Source organism: Oncorhynchus mykiss, chromosome 5 (assembly GCF_013265735.2).
Source record: "Oncorhynchus mykiss isolate Arlee chromosome 5, USDA_OmykA_1.1, whole genome shotgun sequence".
Taxonomy (NCBI): domain Eukaryota; kingdom Metazoa; phylum Chordata; class Actinopteri; order Salmoniformes; family Salmonidae; genus Oncorhynchus; species Oncorhynchus mykiss.
This window is the reverse complement of record NC_048569.1, coordinates 65,864,318-65,890,874: the sequence shown is the minus strand read 5'-3', so window position 1 is coordinate 65,890,874 and position 26,557 is coordinate 65,864,318. Positions and strand designations below refer to the sequence as shown.

The 26,557-nt window shown below is 46.0% G+C and overlaps 1 protein-coding gene across 2 annotated transcripts in view; it reads left to right on the top strand.

Annotated features, from left to right (window-relative positions):
- Window positions 1–26,257, top strand: part of trabd2b (TraB domain containing 2B) — a 94,643-nt gene extending 68,386 nt beyond the window's left edge. Inside the window, exons 4-7 of one of the 2 annotated variants that reach the window (XM_036978104.1) lie at window positions 5,686–5,860; window positions 22,902–22,998; window positions 24,839–25,114; window positions 25,306–26,257. In XM_036978104.1, the coding sequence (XP_036833999.1) occupies window positions 5,686–5,860; window positions 22,902–22,998; window positions 24,839–25,114; window positions 25,306–25,543 (786 nt within the window). In that variant the 3' untranslated portion in view covers window positions 25,544–26,257. The remainder of the gene's footprint in view (window positions 1–5,685; window positions 5,861–22,901; window positions 22,999–24,838; window positions 25,115–25,305) is intronic. The other variant, XM_021603941.2, reaches the window with a different exon arrangement.
- The last annotated feature ends 300 nt before the right edge of the window (window positions 26,258–26,557 follow it).

The following is a 26,557-nucleotide window of genomic DNA, read 5'->3' as shown; positions in this document are numbered from 1 at the left end:
AGAGTCTGGCTCTCGACCCGAAACCTGCCCCTCCGCTTGCCCTGCCGGAAGCTGGGTCCACAGTGTGTAGGGCCATTTAAAGTCCCGAGGAGAATAAACAAGGTTTGTTATCGATTATTACTTCCTTCGTATTATCGCATTAACCCCTCGTTTCATGTGTCTCATCTCAGGCCGGTGGTAGCTGGTCCCATGCAGGAAGGTGAGGTTCCGGAGGTCCCTCCGCCCCCTCTGGACATCGAAGGGTCCCCAGCGTACACGATATGAGCTATTCTGGACTCGAGACGCCGGGTGAGGGGCTTGCAGTACCTCGTTGACTGGGAGGGGTACTGCCCGGAGGAGAGGTGCTGGGTCCCGGTGGGGGATATTCTGGATCCATCTATGTTGAGAGAGTTCCATCGCCTCCATCCGGATTGCCCGGCGCCTCGGCCCCCGGGTCGGCCCCGAGGCCGGCGTCGTCGCGCTGCTGTCACGAATATTACCGGAGGTGACTCCCCTTCTTGTTTCTGGTGGCGCTCGGTGGTCGTCGTCGCCGGTCTACTAGCTGCCACCGATCCTGTTCTGTGTTCGTTTGGTTTTGTCTAATTGGTTTCACCTGTTTCTTGTTTGGTAATTAGGGTGGGGTTATATAAGTTTGTTCAGCCCGCTTGTGCGGGCTTGTTCGTATGTATGTGTTAGAGTGGTTTGTGTTTGCATTTCGGGTTTCTCGCTGTCCTTTATTTTTTCACATTATTGTTTTCTATTTTTGTTCCTGTGATTTATTCTGGACATTAAAGCGTGTTTTCCCCGCATCCTTTTGCTCTCTGCGCCTGACTCCACACCTTTACACTCATTGAGCGTTACAGAAGAGCTGTCAAAGGACACCAGAAACAAAATTGTAGACCTGCACCAGGCTGGGAAGACTGAATCTGCAATAGGTAAGCAGCTTGGTTTGAAGAAATCAACTGTGGGAGCAAATATTAGGAAATGAAAGACATACAAGACCACTGATAATCTCCCTCGATCTGGGGCTCCACGCAAGATCTCACCCCGTGGGGTCAAAATGATCACAAGAACGGTGAGCAAAAATCCCAGAACCACACGGGGGGACCTAGTGAATGACCTGCAGAGAGCTGGGACCAAAGTAACAAAGCCTACCATCAGTAACACACTATGCCGCCAGGGACACAAATCCTGCAGTGCCAGACGTGTCCCCCTGCTTAACCTTTCTGATCTCCCCATCCCGGATCCGGGATCGTGAATACAGACTCAAGCTCATTACCATAACGCAACGTTAACTATTCATGAAAATCGCAAATGAAATGAAATAAATATGCTAGCTCTCAAGCTTAGCCTTTTGTTAACAACACTGTCATCTCAGATTTTCAAAATATGCTTCTCAACCATTGCAAAACAAGCATTTGTGTAACAGTATTGATGGCTAACGTAGCATTTAGCATTAGCATTCAGCTGGCAACATTTACACAAAAAAACAGAAAAGCATTCAAATAAAATCATTTACCTTTGAAGAACTTCAGATGTTTTCAATGAGGAGACTCTCAGATAGCAAATGTTCAGTTTTTCCTGAAAGATTATTTGTTTAGGACAAATCGCTCCGTTTTCTGCGTCACGTTTAGCTATGAAAAAACCCCTGTATCCAGGATTGTGTAAATCTATCAGCAAGCTCATTAGCATAACACAACGTTAACTATTTATGAAAATCGCAAATGAAATGAAATAAATATGCCATCTCTCAAGCTTAGCCTTTTGTAAACAACACTGTCATCTCAGATTTTCAAAATATGCTTCTCAACCATAGGAAAACAATCATTTGTGTAAAAGTAGCTAGCTAGCGTTAGCATTTAGCGTTAGCCATTAGCGTTAGCATCCAGCACGCAACATTAACAAAAACATAAAAGCCTTCAAATAAAATCATTTACCTTTGAAGAACTTCTGATGTTTTCAATGAGGATACTCTCAGTTAGATAGCAGATGCTCAGTTTTTCCAAAAAGATTCCTTGTGTATTAGAAATAGCTCCGTTTTACACATCACATTTGGCTACCAAAAAAAATCCGAAAATTCAGTCCTCAAAACGCGAACTTTTTTCCAAATTAACTCCATAATATCGACTGAAAACATGGCAAACGTTGTTTAGAATCAATCATCAAGGTGTTTTTCACATATCTCTTCATTGATACATTGTTCTTGGACACATGCTTTCTCCCCTGAATCAAATGGTAAAGTAGAAGCAGCTGGCAATTGCGCACCGAATTCGACGCAGGACACCAGGCGGACACTTGGAAAATGTAGTCTCTTATGGTCAATCTTCCAATGATATGCCTACAAATACGTCACAATGCTGCTAAGACCTTGGGCGAACGACAGAAAATGTAGGCTCATTCGTTGCGCAATCACAGCCATATAAGGAGACAATGGAAAACAGAGCTTCAGAAATTCTGCTAATTCCTGGTTGATGCATCATCTTGGTTTCGCCTGTAGAATGAGTTCTGGGGCACTTACAGACAAAATCTTTGCAGATTCTGAAACTTCAGAGTGTTTTCTTTCCAAAACTGTCAAGAATATGCATAGTCGAGCATCTTTTCGTGACAAAATATCGCGCTTAAAACGGGAACGTTTTTTATCCAAAAATGAAATAGCGCCCCTAGAGCTCTAACAGGTTAAGCCAGTACATGTCCAGGTCCGTCTGAAGTTTGCTAGAGAGCATTTGGATGATCCAGAAGAAGATTGGGAGAATGTCATATGGTCAGATGAAACCAAAATATAACTTTTTGGTAAAAACTCAACTCGTCGTGTTTGGAGGACAAAGAATGCTGAGTTGCATCCAAAGAACACCATACCTACTGTGAAGTATGGGGGTGGAAACATCATGCTTTGGGGCTGTTTTTCTGCAAAGGGACCAGGACGACTGATCCGTGTAAAGGAAAGAATGAATGGGGCCATGTATCATGAGATTTTGAGTGAAAACCTCCTTCCATCAGCAAGGGCATTGAAGATGAAACGTGTCTGGGTCTTTCAGCATGACAATGATCCCAAACACACCTCCCGGGCAACGAAGGAGTGGCTTCGTAAGAAGCATTTCAAGGTCCTGGAGTGGCCTAGCCAGTCTCCAGATCTCAACCCCATAGAACATCTTTGGAGGGAGTTGAAAGTCCGTGTTGCCCAGCAACAGCCCCAAAACATCACTGCTCTAGAGGAGATCTGCATGGAGGAATGGTCCAAAATACCAGCAACAGTGTGTGAAAACCTTGTGAAGACTTACAAAAAACGTTTGACCTCTGTCATTGCCAACAAAGGGTATATAACAAAGTATTGAGATAAACTTTTGTTATTGACCAAATACTTATTTTCCACAATAATTTGCCAATAAATTCATTAAAAATCCTACAATGTGATTTTCTGGATTTGTTTTCTCATTTTGTCTGTCATATTTGAAGTGTACCTATGATGAAAATTACAGGCATCTCTCATCTTTTTAAGTGGGAGAACTTGCACAATTGGTGGCTGACTAAATACTTTTTTGCTCCACTGTAAAGGAATGTGCCTACCTGATTTAGGGGACACAGTGAACACTTAGGAGTTGAGGCCAATTTCATCGTAAAATGTTTCCTTTGTGTTAAATACAGTCTGTGAACAAACCTAAAGTGTATAAATTGATGGTTCAGATTATGGGATGCCAAGGTCATATTTTTCCATATTCTATTACAGTTAAAGGGTTGTTCAGATTCAATTAGATTTGTGGACCATCAGTTTTTAATGGCTAGAGACTATTGACGCTAACAGCGCAGCTCATCACTCACACATACCTATGTAATTAGATGCTTTTCATGCAGCTGTCCAGTCCTTTTCATCATATTTAGTGCTGCAGCTCAATCAGCAGCCAAGTCACCCGTGATACAAGTCAGTATTCAACATCCATCTTATTTTACAATGAAGGCTTACCCCTCCCCTAACCCGAACAACGCTGGGCCAATTGTGCACCGCCCTATGGAACTCCCGATCACAGCTGGTTGTGATACAGCCCAGTATCAAACCAGGGTCTATGTGATGCCTCTATCACTGAGATGCAGTGCCTTAGACCGCTGCGCCACTTGGGAGCCTTAAAATGTTTGAGGACGTTGGAAGATGATGTAGAAAATTGGCCACTAGGGGCAGCAGTGAGCGCTGTGAACCTTCAAGTAGGTTTGGGTTTTGCTAGGGTGTTGTTGACGGGGATGCAGATGGGAGTAAGCATCTGCCTCTGAAGGTTCCAAAGGTTGCAATTTTGAATCCAGCTTTTTAAGCCTATCCCAAACCTTAACCCTTACCTTAACTATTCAGAGTTAATGCATGAACTTAACCCTAAACTTAAAAATACAGAGTTAATGCAGTTTGAAATGTGACGTTTGCAACAACTTCGAAATTTGACAAACATGGATGAATGTCTAATTCTGACTTGAGACTGAGAGAGCTAGTTGCAATCAGACTCAGGCTGTGATCAGCAGCTACAGGTGTCCACATCATACAGTACAGTTCAGGGCCCTCCAAGAGACAAAGCCCCAAGAGACAATACAACCACACACACACACACACACACACACACACACACGCACACACACACACACACACACACACACACACACACACACACACACACACACACACACCCCTGTACCCTCTGAACTCTTTTCCTGATAACCCCTTCCTGTCTTTCTCCATCTCTCTCTTCTTTTCCCCTCTCCCTTCGCTCCCTCCATCTCCACTGGGGAGAGTAGCCCTGGTCAGGAAGTGGAGAGGAACTTGTTCCTAACAAACACTTTGACCCCAGAGCTGTAGGAAACTGAACAGGATACTCCCTGAGAGCAGTATAGTGGGGCTCAGGTGCAGTCTGCAGCCTGGCCCTGGTGTGTATGTGTGTGTGCAGCTGTATAATAGAGCAGAGCAGGATCCTCAGACTACCCCTGTAAAGGTGGCCCTTGAGGCCCCCCTCTAAACGCCAGACTCCCTCCCACTCCACTCCGATTCCCCCAGGACCTCTAATCATCCCTGCAGATTAACGGCCTGCCTAGCCCTCTGAGCCGGCCAAGCGCTGACTACAGCCAGGACGCTGTCGGCTGTAAATCAATCAAACCGCAATTAAACACACATTCTCACACATTCTCACACACACACACACACACACACACACACACAACCTTGTGGGGACACACAATTCAGTCCCATTCAAAATCCTATTTTCCCTAACCCTAACCCTCAACCTATACATATACACACATCAGTAGAATCAGTCCTCTCTCTCTCTCTCTCTCTCTCTCTCTCTCTCTCTGTAGCAGGTAGTCATTTTCCATCAGGCTGTCATGCTACACACACTGGCAGAAATGTCAGGAACACTTTCTCCTGCCAGGTTGCACACTCACACGGGCACACGTGTGCCAGGACATCACTAACACCCTCCTTCTCTCACTCTGTCCTTCTCTCTTTCCCTGTTCTCTCACTCTGTCCCTCTCGCTTTCCTTTTCTATCCCCTTCCCCTCCCTCTCCCGCTCTCTCTTCCCCCTTCCTTCCCTCTTTCTTTCTTTCTTTCTTTCTTTCTTTCTTCTTTCTTTCTTTCTTTCTTTCTTTCTTTCTTTCTGTCTTTCTATCTCTCTCTCTCTCTCTCTCTCTCTCTCTCTCTCTCTCTCTTTCTCTCACTCTCTATCGCGCTCTCTCAGCTCCCTCACTTCATCAACAGTTCCCTACCGGCCCATGAGAGGACCACGGCGCTGCAGATTGACAGCTACTTCCGTCAGGAGCTCATCTACAAACGCAATGAGCGAATGGCACGCCGCATCTCCGCCCTCATCCAGCGAAACCCCTCCCAGACCTTCTTCTTTGCTTTTGGTGCAGGTGAGTGGGGAGGTTTGGGAGGTCATGAGTCCAGGAAACCCTGATCTATGGTCACCTCTACAGATTAAGGGGAGGATTTAGGGATGGTAATCTGAACCTCGATCTGTGCCTATGGGCACTTCAATGGGACCCCATCTCTGGTGCTTACAGAAACTCTGTGTGTCTGTTTTTCAGCAGCACTGAAGCTTAGTGATGTGACAGAGGGAGCTGGAAGTGGCGGCAGGGTGGATGGGGGGACAGTAGTAAATGGTAGATGATCTTTCTTTATGGCCCAGTCAGAGGTGGGTTTTGTCAGCCAGAGCAGAGGAGACAGATGAAGTCAGGAGGCCATGTTCACAGTGCTCCCCTGCACCTCAGCCCTCCTTCAGCTGCCTCCAGCCACCAGTAAAGACTAATGGAGCGTAGAGCTGAGGAGAGGAACTTACAGTGATACACACCCCACATCTCAGTGGATGCAAGGAATGCTCACGGTTACAGTTGCGAGCGTGCATGTTTGTGTGTGTGTGTGTGTGTGCGCGTGTGCGTGTGTGTGTGTGTGTGTGTGTGATAGCACGTGAGAAAGAGATATCAGTTTTGTGTCTAGTGAGTGTTTGTAAGAATGTTAATGTGTGTTTATGGTGAACAATTGGTGAACAATTTTATCTAATTCACATGTTTGAAAGCAAAACTGGAGAAAGAGCAGGACAATAATAGTCTTCAATGGTTCCCAGATCTCTGGCATGAAGAAACATATGTAAAATACACTCACACACGCACACACACCCACACAAACGCAAAAGTACGTGCATGCACACACACACACACAGCTATAGTGCCAATTACCAGCAGTTCCTCCCAAATCCAGAAATAAAGGAACCATGAGCTGTTTGTTTCAATTAGAATTCCATGCTGATGCTGCTAATGTTTCCTGAATGGTGCATTGTGTCCTGTAGGAGAGGGGAGTGTGTGTGTGTGTGTGTGTGTGTGTGTGTGTGTGTGTGTGTGTGTGTGTGTGTGTGTGTGTGTGTTTGCATGCGAGCCTGTGTGTGTGTGCGTGCGTGTGTGTGTGTGCGTGCATGTGTGCGTGTTTGTGTGTGTGTGGTTGTGTGTGCATGGGCATACTCTGTATGTGTATTAGGAGTAACTAGTTAATTTTCATCTAATTAATCCATGACCAGCATTCCAGTGAACCGGCAGAGGAAATAAGGCTTGATGAATCTGAAGATACATTCTTCCTTTATTAAAAAGTGTTTTCATTGGGAACACAGAAACCCATGTGAACCACAGATAACAAGTGAACCAAAACCAGTCATCCCAGCCAGAGCTAAGGAATGAGAGAGAGAGAGAGAGAGAGAGAGAGAGAGCAGTTTGGAGGAGTAGGGGGTTTAGTGGGGGAGTAGGGGGTTTAGTGGAGGAGTAGGGGTTCAGTGGGGGAGTAGGGGGTTTAGTGGAGGAGTAGGGGGTTTAGTGGAGGAGTAGGGGGTTTAGTGGGGGAGTAGGGGGTTTAGTGGAGGAGTAGGGGTTCAGTGGGGGAGTAGGGGGTTTAGTGGAGGAGTAGGGGGTTTAGTGGAGGAGTAGGGGGTTTAGTGGAGGAGTAGGGGTTCAGTGGGGGAGTAGGGGGTTTCGTGGAGGAGTAGGGGGTTCAGTGGGGGAGTAGGGGGTTTAGAGGGGGAGTAGGGGGTTTAGTGGGGGAGTAGGGGGTTTAGTGGGGGAGTAGGGGGTTCAGTGGGGGAGTAGGGGGTTTAGAGGGGGAGTAGGGGTTTAGTGGGGGAGTATGGAGTTTAGTGGGGGAATAAGGCGTTTAGTGGAGGAGTAGGGGGTTCAGTGGGGGAGTAGGGGGTTTAGAGGTGGAGTAGGGGTTAGTGGGAGAGTAGAGATTTAGTGGGGGAGTAGGGAGTTTAGTGGGGAAGTAGGGAGTTTAGTGGAGGAGTAGGGGGTTCAGTGGGGGAGTAGGGGGTTTAGAGGGGGAGTAGGGGTTTAGTGGGGGAGTAGGGAGTTTAGTGGGGGAGTAGGGGGGTTAGTGGGGAGTAGGGGGTTCAGTGGGGGAGTAGGGGGTTTAGAGGGGGAGTAGGGGCTGTAGTGGGGGAGTATGGGGTTTATTTGGGGAGTAGGGGGTTTAGTGGAGGAGTAGGGGGTTTAGTGGAGGTGTAGGGGGTTTAGTGGGGGAGTAGGGGGTTTAGAGGGGGAGTAGGGGGTTTATTTGGGGAGTAGGGGGTTTAGTGGGGGAGTAGGGCGTTTAGTGGAGGAGTAGGGGGTTTAGTGGAGGAGTAGGGGGTTTAGTGGGGGAGTAGGGGGTTTAGAGGGGGAGTAGGGGGTTTAGTGGGGGAGTAGGGGGTTTAGTGGGGGAGTAGGGGGTTCAGTGGGGGAGTAGGGGGTTTAGAGGGGGAGTAGGGGTTTAGTGGGGGAGTATGGAGTTTAGTGGGGGAATAGGGTGTTTAGTGGAGGAGTAGGGGGTTCAGTGGGGGAGTAGGGGGTTTAGAGGTGGAGTAGGGGTTAGTGGGAGAGTAGAGATTTAGTGGGGGAGTAGGGAGTTTAGTGGGGAAGTAGGGAGTTTAGTGGAGGAGTAGGGGGTTCAGTGGGGGAGTAGGGGGTTTAGAGGGGGAGTAGGGGTTTAGTGGGGGAGTAGGGAGTTTAGTGGGGGAGTAGGGGGGTTAGTGGGGGAGTAGGGGGTTCAGTGGGGGAGTAGGGGGTTTAGAGGGGGAGTAGGGGGTTCAGTGGAGGAGTAGGGGGTTCAGTGGAGGAGTAGGGGGTTTAGTGGAGGAGTAGGGGATTAGAGGGGGAGTAGGGGGTTTAGTGGAGGAGTAGGGGGTTCAGTGGAGGAGTAGGGGGTTTAGTGGGGGAGTAGGGGGTTTAATGGAGGAGTAGGGGGTTCAGTGGAGGAGTAGGGGGTTTAGTGGAGGAGTAGGGGATTAGAGGGGGAGTAGGGGGTTTAGTTGGGGAGTAGGGGTGCTTTTGGGTTTGTAGGCACGGGACCATATAGAACATTTACTGCTTCAATATGTCCGATAAGAACACTCATTTTCATTTTCCCATTTTGGGAATACTCTACACGACCCTGATGAAGAGCTGGTATGGGGTGGACTGGGAGGTATAGACTCTGATGTAGGGCTAGTATAGGGTGGACTAGGAGGTATAGACTCTGATGTAGGACTGGTGTAGGGTGGACAAGGAGGTATAGACTCTGATGTAGGGCTGGTATAGGGTGGACTAGGAGGTATAGACTCTGATGTATTGCTTGAATAGGGTGGACTAGGAGGTATAGACTCTGATGTAGGACTGGTGTTGGGTGAACAAGGAGGTATAGACTCTGATGTAGGGCTGGTATAGGGTGGACAAGGAAGTATAGACTCGGAGGTATAGACTCTGATGTATTGCTGGTGTAGGGTGGACTAGGAGGTATAGACTCTGATGTAGGGCTGGTATAGGGTGGACTAGGAGGTATAGACTCTGATGTATTGCTGGTATAGGGTGGACTAGCAGGTATAGACTCTGATGTATTGCTGGTGTAGGGTGGACTGGGAGGTATAGACTCTGATGTAGTACTGGTGTAGGGTGGACTGGGAGGTATAGATTCTGATGTAGGGCTGGTATAGGGTGGACTAGGAGGTATAGACTCTGATGTATTGCTGGTGTAGGGTGGACTGGGAGGTATAGATTCTGATGTAGGGCTGGTATAGGGTGGACTAGGAGGTATAGACTCTGATGTATTGCTGGTGTAGGGTGGACTAGGAGGTAAAGACTCTGATGTAGGACTGGTGTAGGGTGGACAAGGAGGTATAGACTCTGATGTAGGGCTGGTATAGGGTGGACTAGGAGGTATAGACTCTGATGTATTGCTTGAATAGGGTGGACTAGGAGGTATAGACTCTGATGTAGGACTGGTGTTGGGTGAACAAGGAGGTATAGACTCTGATGTAGGGCTGGTATAGGGTGGACAAGGAGGTATAGACTCGGAGGTATAGACTCTGATGTATTGCTGGTGTAGGGTGGACTAGGAGGTATAGACTCTGATGTAGGGCTGGTATAGGGTGGACTAGGAGGTATAGACTCTGATGTATTGCTGATATAGGGTGGACTAGCAGGTATAGACTCTGATGTATTGCTGGTGTAGGGTGGACTGGGAGGTATAGACTCTGATGTAGTACTGGTGTAGGGTGGACTGGGAGGTATAGATTCTGATGTAGGGCTGGTATAGGGTGGACTAGGAGGTATAGACTCTGATGTAGTACTGGTGTAGGGTGGACTGGGAGGTATAGATTCTGATGTAGGGCTGGTATAGGGTGGACTAGGAGGTATAGACTCTGATGTATTGCTGGTGTAGGGTGGACTAGGAGGTAAAGACTCTGATGTAGGACTGGTGTAGGGTGGACAAGGAGGTATAGACTCTGATGTAGGGCTGGTATAGGGTGGACTAGGAGGTATAGACTCTGATGTATTGCTGGTATAGGGTGGACTAGCAGGTATAGACTCTGATGTATTGCTGGTGTAGGGTGGACTGGGAGGTATAGACTCTGATGTAGTACTGGTGTAGGGTGGACTGGGAGGTATAGATTCTGATGTAGGGCTGGTATAGGGTGGACTAGGAGGTATAGACTCTGATGTATTGCTGGTGTAGGGTGGACTAGGAGGTAAAGACTCTGATGTAGGACTGGTGTAGGGTGGACAAGGAGGTATAGACTCTGATGTAGGGCTGGTATAGGGTGGACTAGGAGGTATAGACTCTGATGTATTGCTTGAATAGGGTGGACTAGGAGGTATAGACTCTGATGTAGGACTGGTGTTGGGTGAACAAGGAGGTATAGACTCTGATGTAGGGCTGGTATAGGGTGGACAAGGAGGTATAGACTCGGAGGTATAGACTCTGATGTATTGCTGGTGTAGGGTGGACTAGGAGGTATAGACTCTGATGTAGGGCTGGTATAGGGTGGACTAGGAGGTATAGACTCTGATGTATTGCTGGTATAGGGTGGACTAGCAGGTATAGACTCTGATGTATTGCTGGTGTAGGGTGGACTGGGAGGTATAGACTCTGATGTAGTACTGGTGTAGGGTGGACTGGGAGGTATAGATTCTGATGTAGGGCTGGTATAGGGTGGACTAGGAGGTATAGACTCTGATGTATTGCTGGTGTAGGGTGGACTAGGAGGTAAAGACTCTGATGTAGGGCTAGTATAGGGTGGACTGGGAGGTATAGACTCTGATGTAGTACTGATGTAGGGTGGACTAGGAGGTATAGACTCTGATGTAGGGCTGGTATAGGGTAGACTAGGAGGTATAGACTCTGATGTAGTAATGGTGTAGGGTAGACTGGGAGGTATAGGGTTGGTGTAGACGGTTTGGTGTATGGTGAATGGCCTGTGATGACCTCTCCTGGGTGCCTGAGAGGTGAACAGGAGAGTGCCAAGTCACCTGTGAGTGGGCCATCTGTCTGTCTGTTCATCTGCGTTCCTTCAGCTGAAAGGCCGGTATGTATGTATGTATGTATGTATGTATGTATGTATGTATGTATGTATGTATGTGTGTGTGTGTGTGTGTGCGTGCGTGCGTGTGTGTGTGTGTGTGTGTGTGTGTGTGTGTGTGTGTGTGTGTGTGTGTGTGTGTGTGTGTGTGTGTGTGTGTGTGTGTGTGTGTGTGTGTGTGTGTGTGTGTGTGTGTGTGTGTGTGTGTGTGAGGGCTGACAGGTAGTGTGAGCTGATGGGAAACGGCTGCAGCGCGGCCATAACCGGGTGATAACCCAGGGAGTACATACACGTGAGCACCAGGCCGTGGAGACCTACGTTTCCTCTAGGTTTCTGCCTGAAGCAGCCCTCAGAAAAGCTGATATCAAAACATCCCACAGTCACCTTCTGACATCAACTTCTGCTACCACTTTACTTATGAAGTGTTCTAATGCCTGATAAACATGCGTAGCACATTATAGATGCATTCATAGAGCATAGTACTGGGGAGGCCTATGGGAACACAGACCGGGACTCTTTCTCTCTACCACCATCTGTCTGTCTATGTTTCATCTCTGTCTGTTTGTCTTCCTCTGTCGCTGTCTGTCTGTCTTGGCCATCCATCCAGGGTCTTCTCTGGCACCCTCTCCATCTTCCCAGCTGCAGTCTCCTCAGAGTAGAGAAGAGCTGGAGGAGAACTAGTGTTTATAAGAGCTCCTTCCTTCCATATGGCCGATAACTATTAACGGCCCCCGCAGCATTTACCTTGGATGCCGTTCTCCAGGAACCATGTCCAAACTACAGAAAGAAAACAAGAACAGGAGGAAAAGAGCGGACGCTCAGGTTAAGGCCTTCTAGAGTTACCTGTGTTGTTCCATGCTTTTTCCGGGGGTAATTAAACTATACAATGTGTGTATAATGTGGTTTGGGCAGGCCATTCATCTTGCCACAGCATCCGCCCCCCACACCCTCTCCCTCATGCCAAAATCTCCCCACAGTCCCAACGCTCTAGCAGCCCCATGGTACACGGTGTGTGTCTGACTCTGGGTAATGACATATAGCGTCTCAAGGGCATTATTCATTTTCATACACAGCTTATTTATGAAAAGAGTGGGGATCATTGAGTCATAACATAACAAGCAGAAAATAAATACTCTCTGACTCTCTCTGGTGCCCCCTGTTGGGGGGAACGTTTCTGGCATGAGAGTGGTGTTATAGTGAAGTGGGCATTGCTGCTCCACTTTATGCAATTCACTGTACATGCTGCTCTGCTAGGTACCAAGTAATCACACTATTAGTCAAAGGAAAGAATCACTGAGGCTATGGTACATCAACAGTATGTTAGGACAGACTGTCTTTTCGTACTGTCTGAACCTCCCCCTCTCTCTATATATCCAGTGCTTTGTTCTGTACTGTATGATCCAGGGTGTTACTGTTACTGCTATGTATTGTTACTGTTACTGTTTCTGTTACTGTAGAGTTACTGTTACTGTTAATATAGTGTTACTGTTACTATCACTGTTACTGTAGTGGTACTGTAGTGTTACTGTTACGGTTACTGTTACTATTACTGTTACTGTAGTATTACTGTAGTGTTACTGTTACTGTAGTGGTACTGTAGTGTTACTGTTACGGTTACTGTTACTATTACTGTTACTATTACTGTTACTGTAGTGTTACTGTTACTGTACTGTTACTGTTAATATTACTGTTACTGTCACTGTACTGTTACTCTTACTGTCACAGGAGTATTACTGTAGTGTTACTGTTACTATTACTGTTACTGTAGTATTACTGTAGTGTTACTGTTACTGTAGTGGTACTGTAGTGTTACTGTTACGGTTACTGTTACTATTACTGTTACTGTAGTGTTACTGTACTGTTACTGTTAATATTACTGTTACTGTCACTGTACTGTTACTATTACTGTTACTGTGGTATTACTGTAGTGTTACTGTTACTGTAGTGGTACTGTAGTGTTACTGTTACGGTTACTGTTACTATTACTGTTACTATTACTGTTACTGTAGTGTTACTGTTACTGTACTGTTACTGTTAATATTACTGTTACTGTCACTGTACTGTTACTATTACTGTTACAGTAGTGGTACTGTGGTGTTACTGTTACTGTTACTGTAGTATTACTGTTATGGTTACTGTAGTGTTACTGTTACTGTTACGGTTACCGTGGTATTAGTGAAACTGTTACTGTTACTGTTACTGTAGTGTTACTGTTACTGTTAATGTAATGTTACTGTTACTGTTAATGTAGTGTTACTGTTACTGTTACTGTAGTGTTACTGTTACTGTTACTTTCACTGTAATGTTACTGTTAATGTAGTGTTACTGTCACTGTTACTGCCACTGTAGTGTTACTGTTACTTTCACTGTTACTGTTACTGTTACTTTCACTATTACTGTTACTGTTGCTGTTTTTGTTACTGTCACTGTTACTGTTTCTGTAGTGTTACTGTAGTGTTACTGTTACTGTTTCTGTAGTGTTACTGTAGTGTTACTGTTACTGTTACTTTCACTGTTACTGTTACTGTTGCTGTTTTTGTTACTGTCACTGTTACTGTTTCTGTAGTGTTACTGTAGTGTTACTGTTACTGTTTCTGTAGTGTTACTGTAGTGTTACTGTTACTGTTTCTGTAGTGTTACTGTAGTGTTACTGTTGCTGTTTTTGTTACTGTCACTGTTACTGTTTCTGTAGTGTTACTGTAGTGTTACTGTTGCTGGTACTTTAGTGTTACTGTTACTGTTACTGGTACTGGTACTATTACTGTGGTGTTACTGTAGTGTTACTGTTATTGTTGCTGTAGTATTACTGGTACTGGTACTGTTACTGTGGTGTTACTGTAGTGTTACTGTCGCTGTCACTGTTACTGTAGTATTACTGTTATTGTTGCTGCAGTATTACTGTAGTGTTACTGTGGTGTTACTGTAGTATTACTGTTATTGTTGCTGTAGTATTACTGTAGTGTTACTGTTTCTGTAGTGTTTCTGTAGTGTTACTGTTATTGGTACTATTACTGTAGTGTTACTGATACTGTTACTGTACTATTACTGTTACTGTTACTATAGTGTTATTGTTACTGTTAATGTAGTGTTACTGTAGTGTTACTGTACTGTTACTGTTATTGTTGCTGTAGTGTTACTGGTACTGTTACTGTGGTGTTACTGTAGTGTTACTGTTATTGTTGCTGTAGTATTACTGTAGTGTTACTGTTTCTGTAGTGTTTCTGTAGTGTTACTGTTATTGGTACTATTACTGTAGTGTTACTGATACTGTTACTGTACTATTACTGTTACTGTTACTATAGTGTTATTGTTACTGTTAATGTAGTGTTACTGTAGTGTTACTGTTACTGTTACTGTTACTGTAGTGTTATTGTAGTGTTACTGTAGTGTTACTTTCTCTGTAGTGTTACTGTTACTGTAGTATTACTGTAGTGTTACTGTATTGTTGCTGTTACTGTTACTGGTACTGTTACTGTGGTGTTACTGTAGTGTTACTGTTATTGTTGCTGTAGTATTACTGTAGTGTTACTGTTTCTGTAGTGTTTCTGTAGTGTTACTGTTATTGGTACTATTACTGTAGTGTTACTGATACTGTTACTGTACTATTACTGTTACTGTTACTATAGTGTTATTGTTACTGTTAATGTAGTGTTACTGTAGTGTTACTGTACTGTTACTGTTATTGTTGCTGTAGTGTTACTGTTACTGTTACTGTTACTGTAGTGTTATTGTACTGTTACTGTTACTGTAGTGTTACTGTACTGTTACTGTTACTGTTGCTGTAGTGTTACTGTACTGTTACTGTTACTGTAGTGTTACTGTTACTGTTACTATAGTGTTAGTGTTACTGTTAATGTAGTGTTACTGTAGTGTTACTGTACTGTTACTGTTGCTGTAGTGTTACTTTTTCTGTAGTGTTATTGTAGTGTTACTGTAGTGTTACTTTCTCTGTAGTGTTACTGTTACTGTAGTATTACTGTAGTGTTACTGTATTGTTGCTGTTACTGTTACTGGTACTGTTACTGTGGTGTTACTGTAGTGTTACTGTTATTGTTGCTGTAGTATTACTGTAGTGTTACTGTTTCTGTAGTGTTTCTGTAGTGTTACTGTTATTGGTACAATTACTGTAGTGTTACTGATACTGTTACTGTACTATTACTGTACTATTACTGTAGTTTTACTGATACTGTTACTGTACTATTACTGTAGTGTTACTGATACTGTTACTGTACTATTACTGTAGTGTTACTTATACTGTTACTGTACTATTACTGTTGTGTTACTGTTACTGTTACTATAGTGTTATTGTTACTGTTAATGTAGTGTTGCTGTTACTGTTACTATAGTGTTATTGTTACTGTTAATGTAGTGTTGCTGTTACTGTAGTGTTACTGTTGCTGTAGTGTTACTTTTTCTGTAGTGTTACTGTAGTGTTACTGTACTGTTACTGTTAATATTACAGTAGTGTTACTTTCTCTGTAGTTTTACTGTTACTGTAGTATTACTGTAACAGTTAGTTAAACACACACACACACACACACACACACACACACACACACACACACACACACACACACACACCTTCTCTATATAACACAGCAATATGCATGTACATGTAGGAGGAGGAACTGGTGTGACAGTGTTTTGGAGTCAGAGAGCAGTGTTTCAGCAGGTTTGCATTTGCTAGTTCCTTGATGCTGCCTTCATTCCCTTATTGAAAACATCCCCTGGAATGTCCTGCAGCAGCCATAGCCCAGCCACCACTTCACTGACACACACAGTGAAGGAGAGAAAGTAGTGTGTGTGTGTGTGTGTGTGTGTGTGAGAGAGAGGGGGCGGAGGCGAGTGAGTTTTATGGCCTAGAGAGTTGTTAATTAATGTATACAGTAATACAATATATACTAATATTTGTATTTTTAGACAAGTTGCTTTTGTCTGTTATACAAGTTTGTGACTTTGTGTGTGCACTGTGCATGTGTGTGTGTCTATGTACGTGTGTGTAATAGGTTATTGTTCAGTTTTGGACAGATGTGTTTTGCAGTTGCATGTGGAGTGGTGGGTTAAAGCCATAGTTGTATTCTTGCACTCTAGATGTTGCCTGCTTTGTCACAATGCCTCCCCCTCTCTCTTTCTTCTCCCCTCTCTCTCTTCTTCCATCTGTCTCTGTCTGCTTTCCTGTCTGCCTCCATCCCCTTTATCACACTGACTATCTCTCTCCTCCATAACTCCATCTGCTCTGTCTCACTCTGTCTTTCCTTGTCTTCCCTCCTCCCAGTAGGAACGTTTTATGGAGCGAGAGAGGAGGAGACACCAGGGAAAGACGACTAGTGGTCTCCCCCGGATAGTTCAGTATTGTATTTGTACAGGTGTGTCATGGTGTGTGTTACTGTATCGGTGTGGGTGTGCATCATTTAACAGTGGTGCCTCTGTCTTAGTGCCCACCCTGTTGGGCTGACGTGTCCCTCTCTGCCTCCCCCTGCGTGAGACTGACGATGCACAGGCCCCGTCTCCCGTCGCTGAGCTGGGACTGTGGCGGGGAGACAGCCTTTTTTGGCTCTCATACATCTTTAACTCACACGTACACACACACACACACACACACACACACACACACACACACACACACACACACACACACACACACACACACACACACACACAAACACACATATACACACAGACACACACACACACACACTCATACACACAGACACACAGAGACAGACACACATACACACACGCACACACAGTAGACAGGCAGATACACACACACAGGTGCTCGTATAAGATCTGTCTGATATTAGATTCACTACAAGTCAGAGCTGAAGAGGTGCAATATTAAAACATAATGTTTTCATCAGTCATCTCCCCATTAGCAGAAGACCCAGTGTGGAGCCCCATCACTTTTCTGTCTCCTCTCCTTACAGTCTCTATACAGTGCAAGGCAGATTCATGACAACCTGTCACAAACGTAGTATTGACATTCTTACATATTTTTTCAGTCCCGAGTCCTGACCCATAGCTTTCTACATACAGTATGTATGACACAATCCCCTGTTATCATTATAACTACTAATAATGAATCTGGTATAAGGTTAGAGGTTGGGCCAATAGTGCCAGTCCCTCTTTCTGTCAGGCCTGTATCCTCTCTCAGTCCCTCTCTCTGTCAAGCCTGTATCCTCTCTCAGTCCCTCTCTCTGTCAGGCCTGTATCCTCTCTCAATCCCTCTCTCTGTCAGGCCTGTACTTTCTCTCAATCCCTCTCTCTGTCAGGCCTGTATCCTCTCTCAGTCCCTCTTTCTGGCAGGCCTGTATCCTCTCTCAGTCCCTCTCTCTGTCAGGCCTGTATCCTCTCTCAATCCCTCTCTCTGTCAGGCCTGTACCCTCTCTCAATCCCTCTCTATGTCAGGCCTCTATCCTCTCTCAGTCCCTCTCTCTGTCAGGCCTGTATCCTCTCTCAATCCCTCTCTCTGTCAGGCCTGTAGCCTCTCTCAGTTCCTCTCTGTCAGGCTTGTATCCTCTCTCAGTCCCTCTCTCTGTCAGGCCTGTATCCTCTCTCAGTCCCTCTCTCTGTCAGGCCTGTATCCTCTCTCAGTCCCTCTCTCTGTCAGGCCTGTATCCTCTCTCAGTCCCTCTCTCTGTCAGGCCTGTAGCCTCTCTCAATCCCGCTCTCTGTCAGGCCTGTAGCCTCTCTCAGTCCCTCTCTCTGTCAGGCCTGTATCCTCTCTCAGTCCCTCTCTCTGTCCCTCTCAGGCCCTGACGTGTTAGCTTAGCATTAGCCTGTGTGCTGGTGTGGATCCCAGGCAGCTCTAATTAGATCTGTAGGGCTCATTAGTCTGCTTGTAGATTACATGCTTCATTAGCCTCTGGAACAACATATCACAGCTCATTCAGCACTAATGGCTGCTACGCCACATTGCACTCACACTTGTACACTCACTCCATCTCCATAACTCTCCTCTAGCTAATACAAACACACACATTCTCTTTGTCACACACACCGGCACACATTGCAAGTATTGCACGGACATACAAATGCACGCAGACACACAATGTCGATTACACTTGCAATTTTTTACACAATTTGTCTAAAGTCTGTCATTAATTGCTATGTATCAGCTGATCTGAGACCTACAAATTTATCTAACATGTAGCAGAGGGACTTGTTGTAATAAAGAGGGGATGAGGGGGTGAAGGGTGGAGGAGAGGAAATGACATGATGAAAGTTGGAGCAGGAATGAGATGAGAGCGATAAAGAGAGCTTTGAGTCGGGGTCTATGAGGGTGCCATGGCTTCCATCACATTCATGCACTGCATAGCTACCGTCAGCATGTGTGTGTGTATGTCTGTCTGTGTGTCTGTGTGTAAGAAAGGAGCCTTTCTCCAGACGCCTGCCAGCTGCCCTCCCCCTCCCGTCCTGTCCTAGCAGAGAAGGAGTTAAGACCTCAGCTGTCAGCAACAAAAACAAACTGAAGGGGCAATTTTCACTAAATGTTTTAACCCCACCACAGGCCCAGCCCAGCAAATCCCTGTCTCCCCCTCCTCCCGATCTTTTCTCTTGCCTTACCTCCCTCTTTCATCTCTCTTCTTCCGCAGTCTCTCTCGCTCCTTCCCTCCTCCCTCCCTCTCTGTGTCTCTGTCTGCCAGGGGAGGTTCACACACAGCAGTGTGGCAGCAGTGGCTGGAGCCTGTGGGGTCTGGCAGACAGAATGAGAGCATACAGACAGTCTAAATATGGAATGCCAGCAGGAATCACTTTAAATGTTCCTACAGAAAGTCACTGGCCCCTACAGTGGTCCTGACATAGTCCATGTGGTGCAGAACCAAGGATGCCATGGTCAGGCTGTGTGTCTCTGATTATGCAGTGTAAAAGGGGTTGACCTACAGGGGGTAAATAAGTATAAATGCTTTTTCTGACTTGATGCATTAGGGGACCTGGATCGAGACACGTCCGTTCGCAATCATTGGTCATCACACCCCACCGGTAATGGCATTCAGAGGGTCTCACCCACTCCACGGGGGGTAGTCAAGGTGTGATGTGTGTTGTCTTAAATAAACAGTTGTAGAAGGGTGCTATTAGCCAAGGAATCATTCCATGTTATACATATATATACATAAATGGCCAATGGTGTCTTGATGCATTAGGGGACCAGAACTGGGACACGACCGTTCCCGGTCATCGGTCATCACACCCCACCGGTGGAAGCACTTATTGGGCTGCATGCATAGGAAATGAAATCATTATGAAAGGGAGGAGGGGAGGAGAAAAGGATGAGGAGGGGAGGAGAAAGGGATGAGGAGGGGTAAGGAGGGGAAACACTCCTGATTCCCATTAATCCCTCTACTAAAACAGAGCCTGAGAGCTTCAGGGTGGAATTTCCTGATTCCTGCCTTTAGATTTACACGTCAAGCGAGAGCTGCTCTGTTCAACACCATGGTTCAGCTGGTTCAGATGCAATGCGGCTAGGATTTCTTTCCCCCGGTTTGTTGACTGGAAGGCTGGGAGGTGATTTATAGATGAGCTGGTACTGTAGAAGTATACATGTACACCCAGGGTTACAGTGCAGGGATGCTGGAGTTATTAAAGCTTTGTTACATTAATCATTCTCACATTGTGGAGGGGGCTGATAGTGCTCAGGCAGTGAGTCAGACAGGGACTTCCCCGAGCATTTATACAGAGGCAGGTACATACTCACACGCATGCACGTGCCCACACACAAGATTACATGCATACACACGCATACCCACCGATACACACACACACTGGCACGTTGTGAACACATACAGCAGATAGCACTCATATTTCCAATTAGGGTAGAGGAATGCATCCTTATTTTCCTTGGCCAACTTTTTTTCTTGGAGTCCAGATTTGTGTGGTTTGTTTCCATTCCATCACCACCCCTTTGTCTCTCTCCTCATCCCTCTCTTCTCTTGTCCTCTCCCTTTTTCCCCCGGTCTGTTGTTCCACAGCCCGTGAAGCAACAGCTTGTGTTTGTTTGCACCATAGTAACAGTGAACAGCATGCGTTCTGTGTGTTCTGTGTGTGGAGGTCTACGCCGTCGTCCCCCTCCTCCACCTCAGGTGTCCACCAGCCAGCCTGCCTGCCTGCCCATGCTCTGAGAGCATGGATCCCTCTCTCCTTCTTACGCTGGCACAGCCTCCCTCTCCCACTGGCCTGTCCCTATCCACATCAATCTCTACAGTAGAGGGATTATCCCTATGTCCACTCACCATTCAGCATCGCTTGACTATATTGACAGGGTGCAGGGATGGGTATAGGGAGGAGTGGAGCAAGGCGAGGACAGGCTGAGGGAGGAATGGGGTGCTGACACGGCTGGAGTCAGGCCCACAAAGCTCTCAGCCTGGGTGGCAACCAGACACACGCTACTATAGAGGAGAGAGGGATGGGGAGAGAAAGAGGCGGAATATGTGGCTATTGAATGTGTGTGTTTGTGTGTGTTGCAGGTGTGCTTGAATGTTTGTTTGTGTGTGTGGGTTTTTACATATGAAATCTGGAACCCTGGTTCGGTTTCCTGGAGCTTTTTTTACATTTGATTCCACAAAATACGTTTTTCTTTTACAAGACCTGTAAATAACTGTTTCAGGTTATGATTTGAGAGATGCACATTCTACATAACGTTAACAAGCTAGCTAGTTTACAACGCAATTCACGCTGCCGCGTCACAATACCTGGTACTCTTGTCCTGGATTCTGGAACCGTTACTCACACAGGTCCAGGATTCGTTTCAGCCTGGGATCGTTTGCGTTTCACACATGCTTTATAGCGTGGATCAGGGTACCTACAGCTCCAGGATCATACAGGGGATACGTGAAAGCACCCTGACAAATCAAGAAAGAGAGAAGAATGCAAGATATCAGAAATGTATTTTCTAGCTCCTCTAATGGTCTCTAGAGTCAGAAACATTCCCTCTGAGAGATACAGACCAGACAGGGAGGAGGGTACACTTGGCCCCCTGTAGCAGGTGTGTGTTGCTGGCTACAGTCCTTAACTCTGTGGCTGTCTGGTGGCCAGGAAGAGAGATGACCACACACACACACACACACACACACACACACACACACACTTCTAATTCATCCCACACATACCCCGGACCAGACTAAATGACTTCCTCTGCCTGTGGTAACCGTACGCCTCAGTAAGAACTCTGTTCAGACTGTTTATGTATGACATCAAACAGAGACTAAATAAACAAGACACATCAGACAGATTGACCTCACAGGAGGAATACACAGGGCTTTTTTTCACTGAGCACTAAAGGGCTTCATAGCTGAAATGAATCAAATATCTGCTTTACACAGACACGGGGGTCATTGAAGCTGTCTGCGTCCATTCTGGGAGCAGCCTTCAGCTGTGGAGGGGACAGGAGAGGACAGGAGAGAGGAGGAGAGGAGTAGAAAGGCAGAGTGGAGGGGGGTAGGAGTAGTGGTGGCTATTCAGCAGCCCAATGATCTGGATGTTGGCCAGTCTGTTAGTTTTTGCCATGATGCTCCTGTACTGCCCGCGTCTGACTGATGCAAGTGGGGAGAACAACAGGCTGTGGTGGCTGAGGTCCCTGATGATCTTGTTGGTCTTCCTGCGACCCCCCCCCCCCCCAACCCACCTCCCACCTCTCTCCTCTCTCTCCTCTGGAGGGGCCTGTTGTGGGGGAGGGAGAGTGCTGTAATCTGGCCGTCTGATCTGGCCGACACTCTGCGGTAGCCTCTCCTCTCTCATCATGCCAATCCCAACACAGCCTTTGAACTCCGCCGCCAAGAAAGTCTAGTACCGCTTTTTTCTCCCCCAGGAATGATCAGAAAAATCATAATAATAAAATAGAGGGTCTGAAAAAAGCTGGCGAGCTTGGGAGCTTGAAGATTGTCAGCGTGCTGTTAATAAGCTGGAGGAGCGTGCGGAGGGGGTGATGTCAGAGAGCATTAGGCCTTATTGCTGGGTTGAGTGACACCTGGGATTATCATCTGTAGAGAGGAATAAAACAGCTTTCATCAGAGTGGGGCTGGGGCATGTCTGTTTGATGTCAGAGTGAAGGAATCACACACACACACACACACACACACAGGGGTTTGGGGAAGGAGGCCAGGAGCAGAGTGCACTACAATATGGGGTCATTAGGAACAAGTGTAGTGAATGATCAAGGGCCAGTATGTGTTAGGAACTAAGGATGGTCTCACTGCCACCATAACAGGCTCACTGCCACCCTGTCTCTTCAGACCTCTGATTCAGACTGACTAGAGACTACCATGTCTCTTCAGACCTCTGATTCAGACTAGAGACTATCATGTCTCTTCAGACCTCTGATTCAGACTAGAGACTATCATGTCTCTTCAGACCTCTGATTCAGACTAGAGACTATCATGTCTCTTCAGACCTCTGATTCAGACTAGAGACTATCATGTCTCTTCAGACCTCTGATTCAGACTAGAGACTATCATGTCTCTTCAGACCTCTGATTCAGACTAGAGGCTATCATGTAACCATCTGTCATCATTACTAAAGAGAAGAGATTTTATGGACCACATTGCCTGATCAGGAAAAACTCTGGGCCCTATCTGAGATGTGAACTGATCTGTTGTGTTTCCTGTTAGGTCACTTCCTGGGGAACCACAGTGTGTTGGACATCCTGAGACAGGAGGGCTACGAGGTGGTGCACACACCATCACACTACCAGGAACCAATCCCAGAGTGAGTACAGAGACACACCCCACCCACGCAGCAGGGCTACAACCCAAGACACACACACAGACTACAGTATTGTTTACGCACTAACACAAACACACACATTGATACATGTGTGTATGGCCATTGAGCACTAATTCATATGAGCCCTCTCACAAACACAGTCACAAGTTACCCCATAACTTTACAATCCCACATCAACTAGAGCAGAAACACATGACATGTACTAATTGACCCCCACAGATGTGCTAAATGTAGAAACATGTTTTAGTACATGTAGTACACCATTACAACCAGAGCTCAGCTAAGTAGGAATCCTTTGATTCCCCCAACCCTCACTCCCTCACCCTGCCAGCTGTGAGAGGTGTGCCAGCCCGCTCCTTGCTACCCCTTGGCATGGCTACCTCATAGAAAGGCCTCAACCATTTGCCTCCTGGAGAGGGGTGCTGCATCTCCTCACGCAAACCAGCCCCCAGTCTCCTGTGAACTCTCCCACCCCGAACAGGCAGGCAGCAGCAGGAGGACTTGGGGGGGGGGGGGTTGATCCAAGCAGGTTGGGCCCATTAAAATAGCAGCGCTAATGGTTACAAGACTCACATGAACTAGGGTGAAAATGGAAAAATTAGGAACAATAAGGGAAATCGCATAAAACAGAGCTACATTAAAACCTCCCATCCAGCCACTGCTTTTACAAACTCACTTCCCCACTGCAAAGTCCAGCTGTAACCAACCCGTTCCTTCCTGGCTCATACACAGAGCAGGCCCCAGCCGAGCTGAAGGCCACAGCAGTTCTGTTTCAAAAACTGACAAGTGGACTGACTGTGGTCGAAACACAAAAACACAAAACCCCTCAAAGCATGTTGTGCTCTCTGATATGAGGTGACACAACAACACAATACATCAGGAAGCTTCTCGAGTGTTTATCAAGTGTAAACCTCTAAACTGAGCCTCTGAACCCAGAGGCACCACGTGTTCTCTGCTCAATAGAGATATTATGACAGAAGGAAAACGTGACTCAGTGTAGAGTAGCTATAGCAGCCAGCCACTGTAGTCAGTGTAACACTGGCAAACACAGAACTCAGCACTGTGTTGTCTGGACTTGGCGCCTCATTATGATGTCAAACCTCCAGGGTGTTAACTGATGGGAAAGCAATATGACCCTTCATATACATAGTAGGAAGAAGTTTCCCCTAGATGTTGAGGTATATGGGGTTTGGGGTTTTCTGATCCTATATCTGTGCCTACAGGCAACTACCGGTAACCAGATAGGGAAAGACAGATAAGGAATGAACTCCCTGTGGATTAGTGTAGGGCCGTGTTTCAATACTGTTGAAATCTATTCTAACTTCCTCCTTTCCTGCTCGCACATGATTGTGTTGATCAAAGCAATGTAATAGAACCCTTACTTTCACCTATCCGACCGTTACATTAGGGACTACTTCAATGAAATGAATATGGTAAGGAGGAATTTCTAAGGTATTGAGTTGTCAGGGTGGCTGGGGCAGATGTCACTCAGACAAGCCTCCACATGGGTTACAGCTTCCTCCCTTGTGGCTCGTTTAGACACTTAGTCAACTTTTTACAAGCACAGAGGGCATTGTGTCCCTGTTTGAAGTTCAAAGCCCTTTGGACCATATAGATAGACTAGAGAGCACCGTGATCACCTTAAACCACACACCATTACACATTCACACACAGCATACAAGGAGAACCTCCCTAAAGTATCTGACATAATATGCTTAAACTGCTCACCAACCTTGTTCTGTTATCTTTAATCTATTCTAGTGATAAGGGAGCATACAGCCAGGTCTATACCATAGAGCTATGATATTTAATAAGCATATAGTGTTCTGTTCCACAGAGAACCAACAGAGAACCCCAGCGATGGGGGCTCCGATGCGGGTAAAACCTCTCCCTATGACTGGGTGACCAGCCCCTCAGACCTGGATGGTAGCCTGGATGGTTTGGAGGAGCTGGAGGATGAGGAGCTACCCCACATGCTGCTGCCAGACAGCCTGAGCCAGCTAGAGGAGTTTGGGAGACATAAGCGCCCTCGGAAGGCCCACCGCAGCCATGGCCGCCCACGCCTCTTCAGTGACCTGTGGGTCCGCATCGGTGACGGGTGAGAGAAGAAGAGAACAAATACACACACTGTCTCTAGGTCTTTATTGAACCCATTCAATGACAACCGAAAATAGCATAAAATGAAGGGTAGCAGACAGTGCAACTGGACACTCACACAGCAAGAGACCCTAACAAGCTCTACCACAGTGTTCCTGTTAACCTGACTGATCTTGTTCTCCTACCCTCCAGCACCACAACTCCTCAGCCTAATGTGAGGATAACCAATGGCTATGTGACAGTGGAGCCTCTACTCACCCACCAGGAGCAGAGGAGGAGGACAGGCCTCTACCCTCCAGTGGAACCCCCCAGCCAGTCCTCACCCTCAGCGCTGCCCACCCCCAGCTCAGCCCAGTACACCATCGGCACCACCCACGCCCTCACCTGCCTACTAACGTTACTCACCTCACACCTGCTGTTCACCTCCTGACCACATGGTGGAGCTGTCTCCACAGACAAAAACTCATACTGTCTCTATACCTGAGCACCGTTATGTGCCAAGAACCCTAGAACATACAAATATCTACATATAAAGATTCTGCAAATGGGAACTGGAGGTGGAAATGAACTGCTATGGGCATGGAACTTACACAGAACATAGAACATGTAGACATGGATATGAGGGTAGAGGACAACAGACAGACACACCAAGGACTTCTGAGACAGAGCTGTCCGTCTTCAGGCTTCTGTGAAGGGAACAGGATCAGTCTGTGAAAAGTTATTTAAACTCTCAATGTGTGGAATAACTTTCACCCATGACAAATAGATAAACGGTCTCTATCAGAGAACTAATGGAAGATACTATATATACAACATCCATATTATGAAATTGTCAGTAGAGGCCAAGTCTTAAAATCACAAGAAAGCAATATGATAAATAATCATAATAAATGTTATTATTATGAATAATATTTGATATTAATGATGAGAATAGACATACTAATCACTATAATAACAGCTATAACTCTGTAATAAGGTCTGATATCTTAAAGACAGGATGTGGAGCACACATTGGACGTTTTTGTAAATTGTGCATTTTGTTCATAAAGAAATATTGTATATTTATTATTTCTCGAAGAGTATATTTTCATGCATTTGATGATTCCTGGAACAATAAACTTTTGGAAATTCCCTCAGGTTTCTTGGAGTTCCTATTTCTCTAGGCCTGCATGTCAATACTAATGCCAGTTAGTATTCCATTCCAAGCACGGTGGGCTAATGTAAAGGTGAGCTTAGACCTACAGAAAACTTAGAGGGGAATTCTCCAAGAATTGAATTCACTGCCCTCTACAGGATCCAATTGGAATGCAGGGATTGTCATCAAGTTACACGGCATGGTTCCACTTTCACCACCAGGTGGCAACAGCGGCTTTAACAAAAAACAACTATCATAAAACGCTCAAACTCCAATGTGAAGCCAATTAAGACTCCATGGTCATGGACA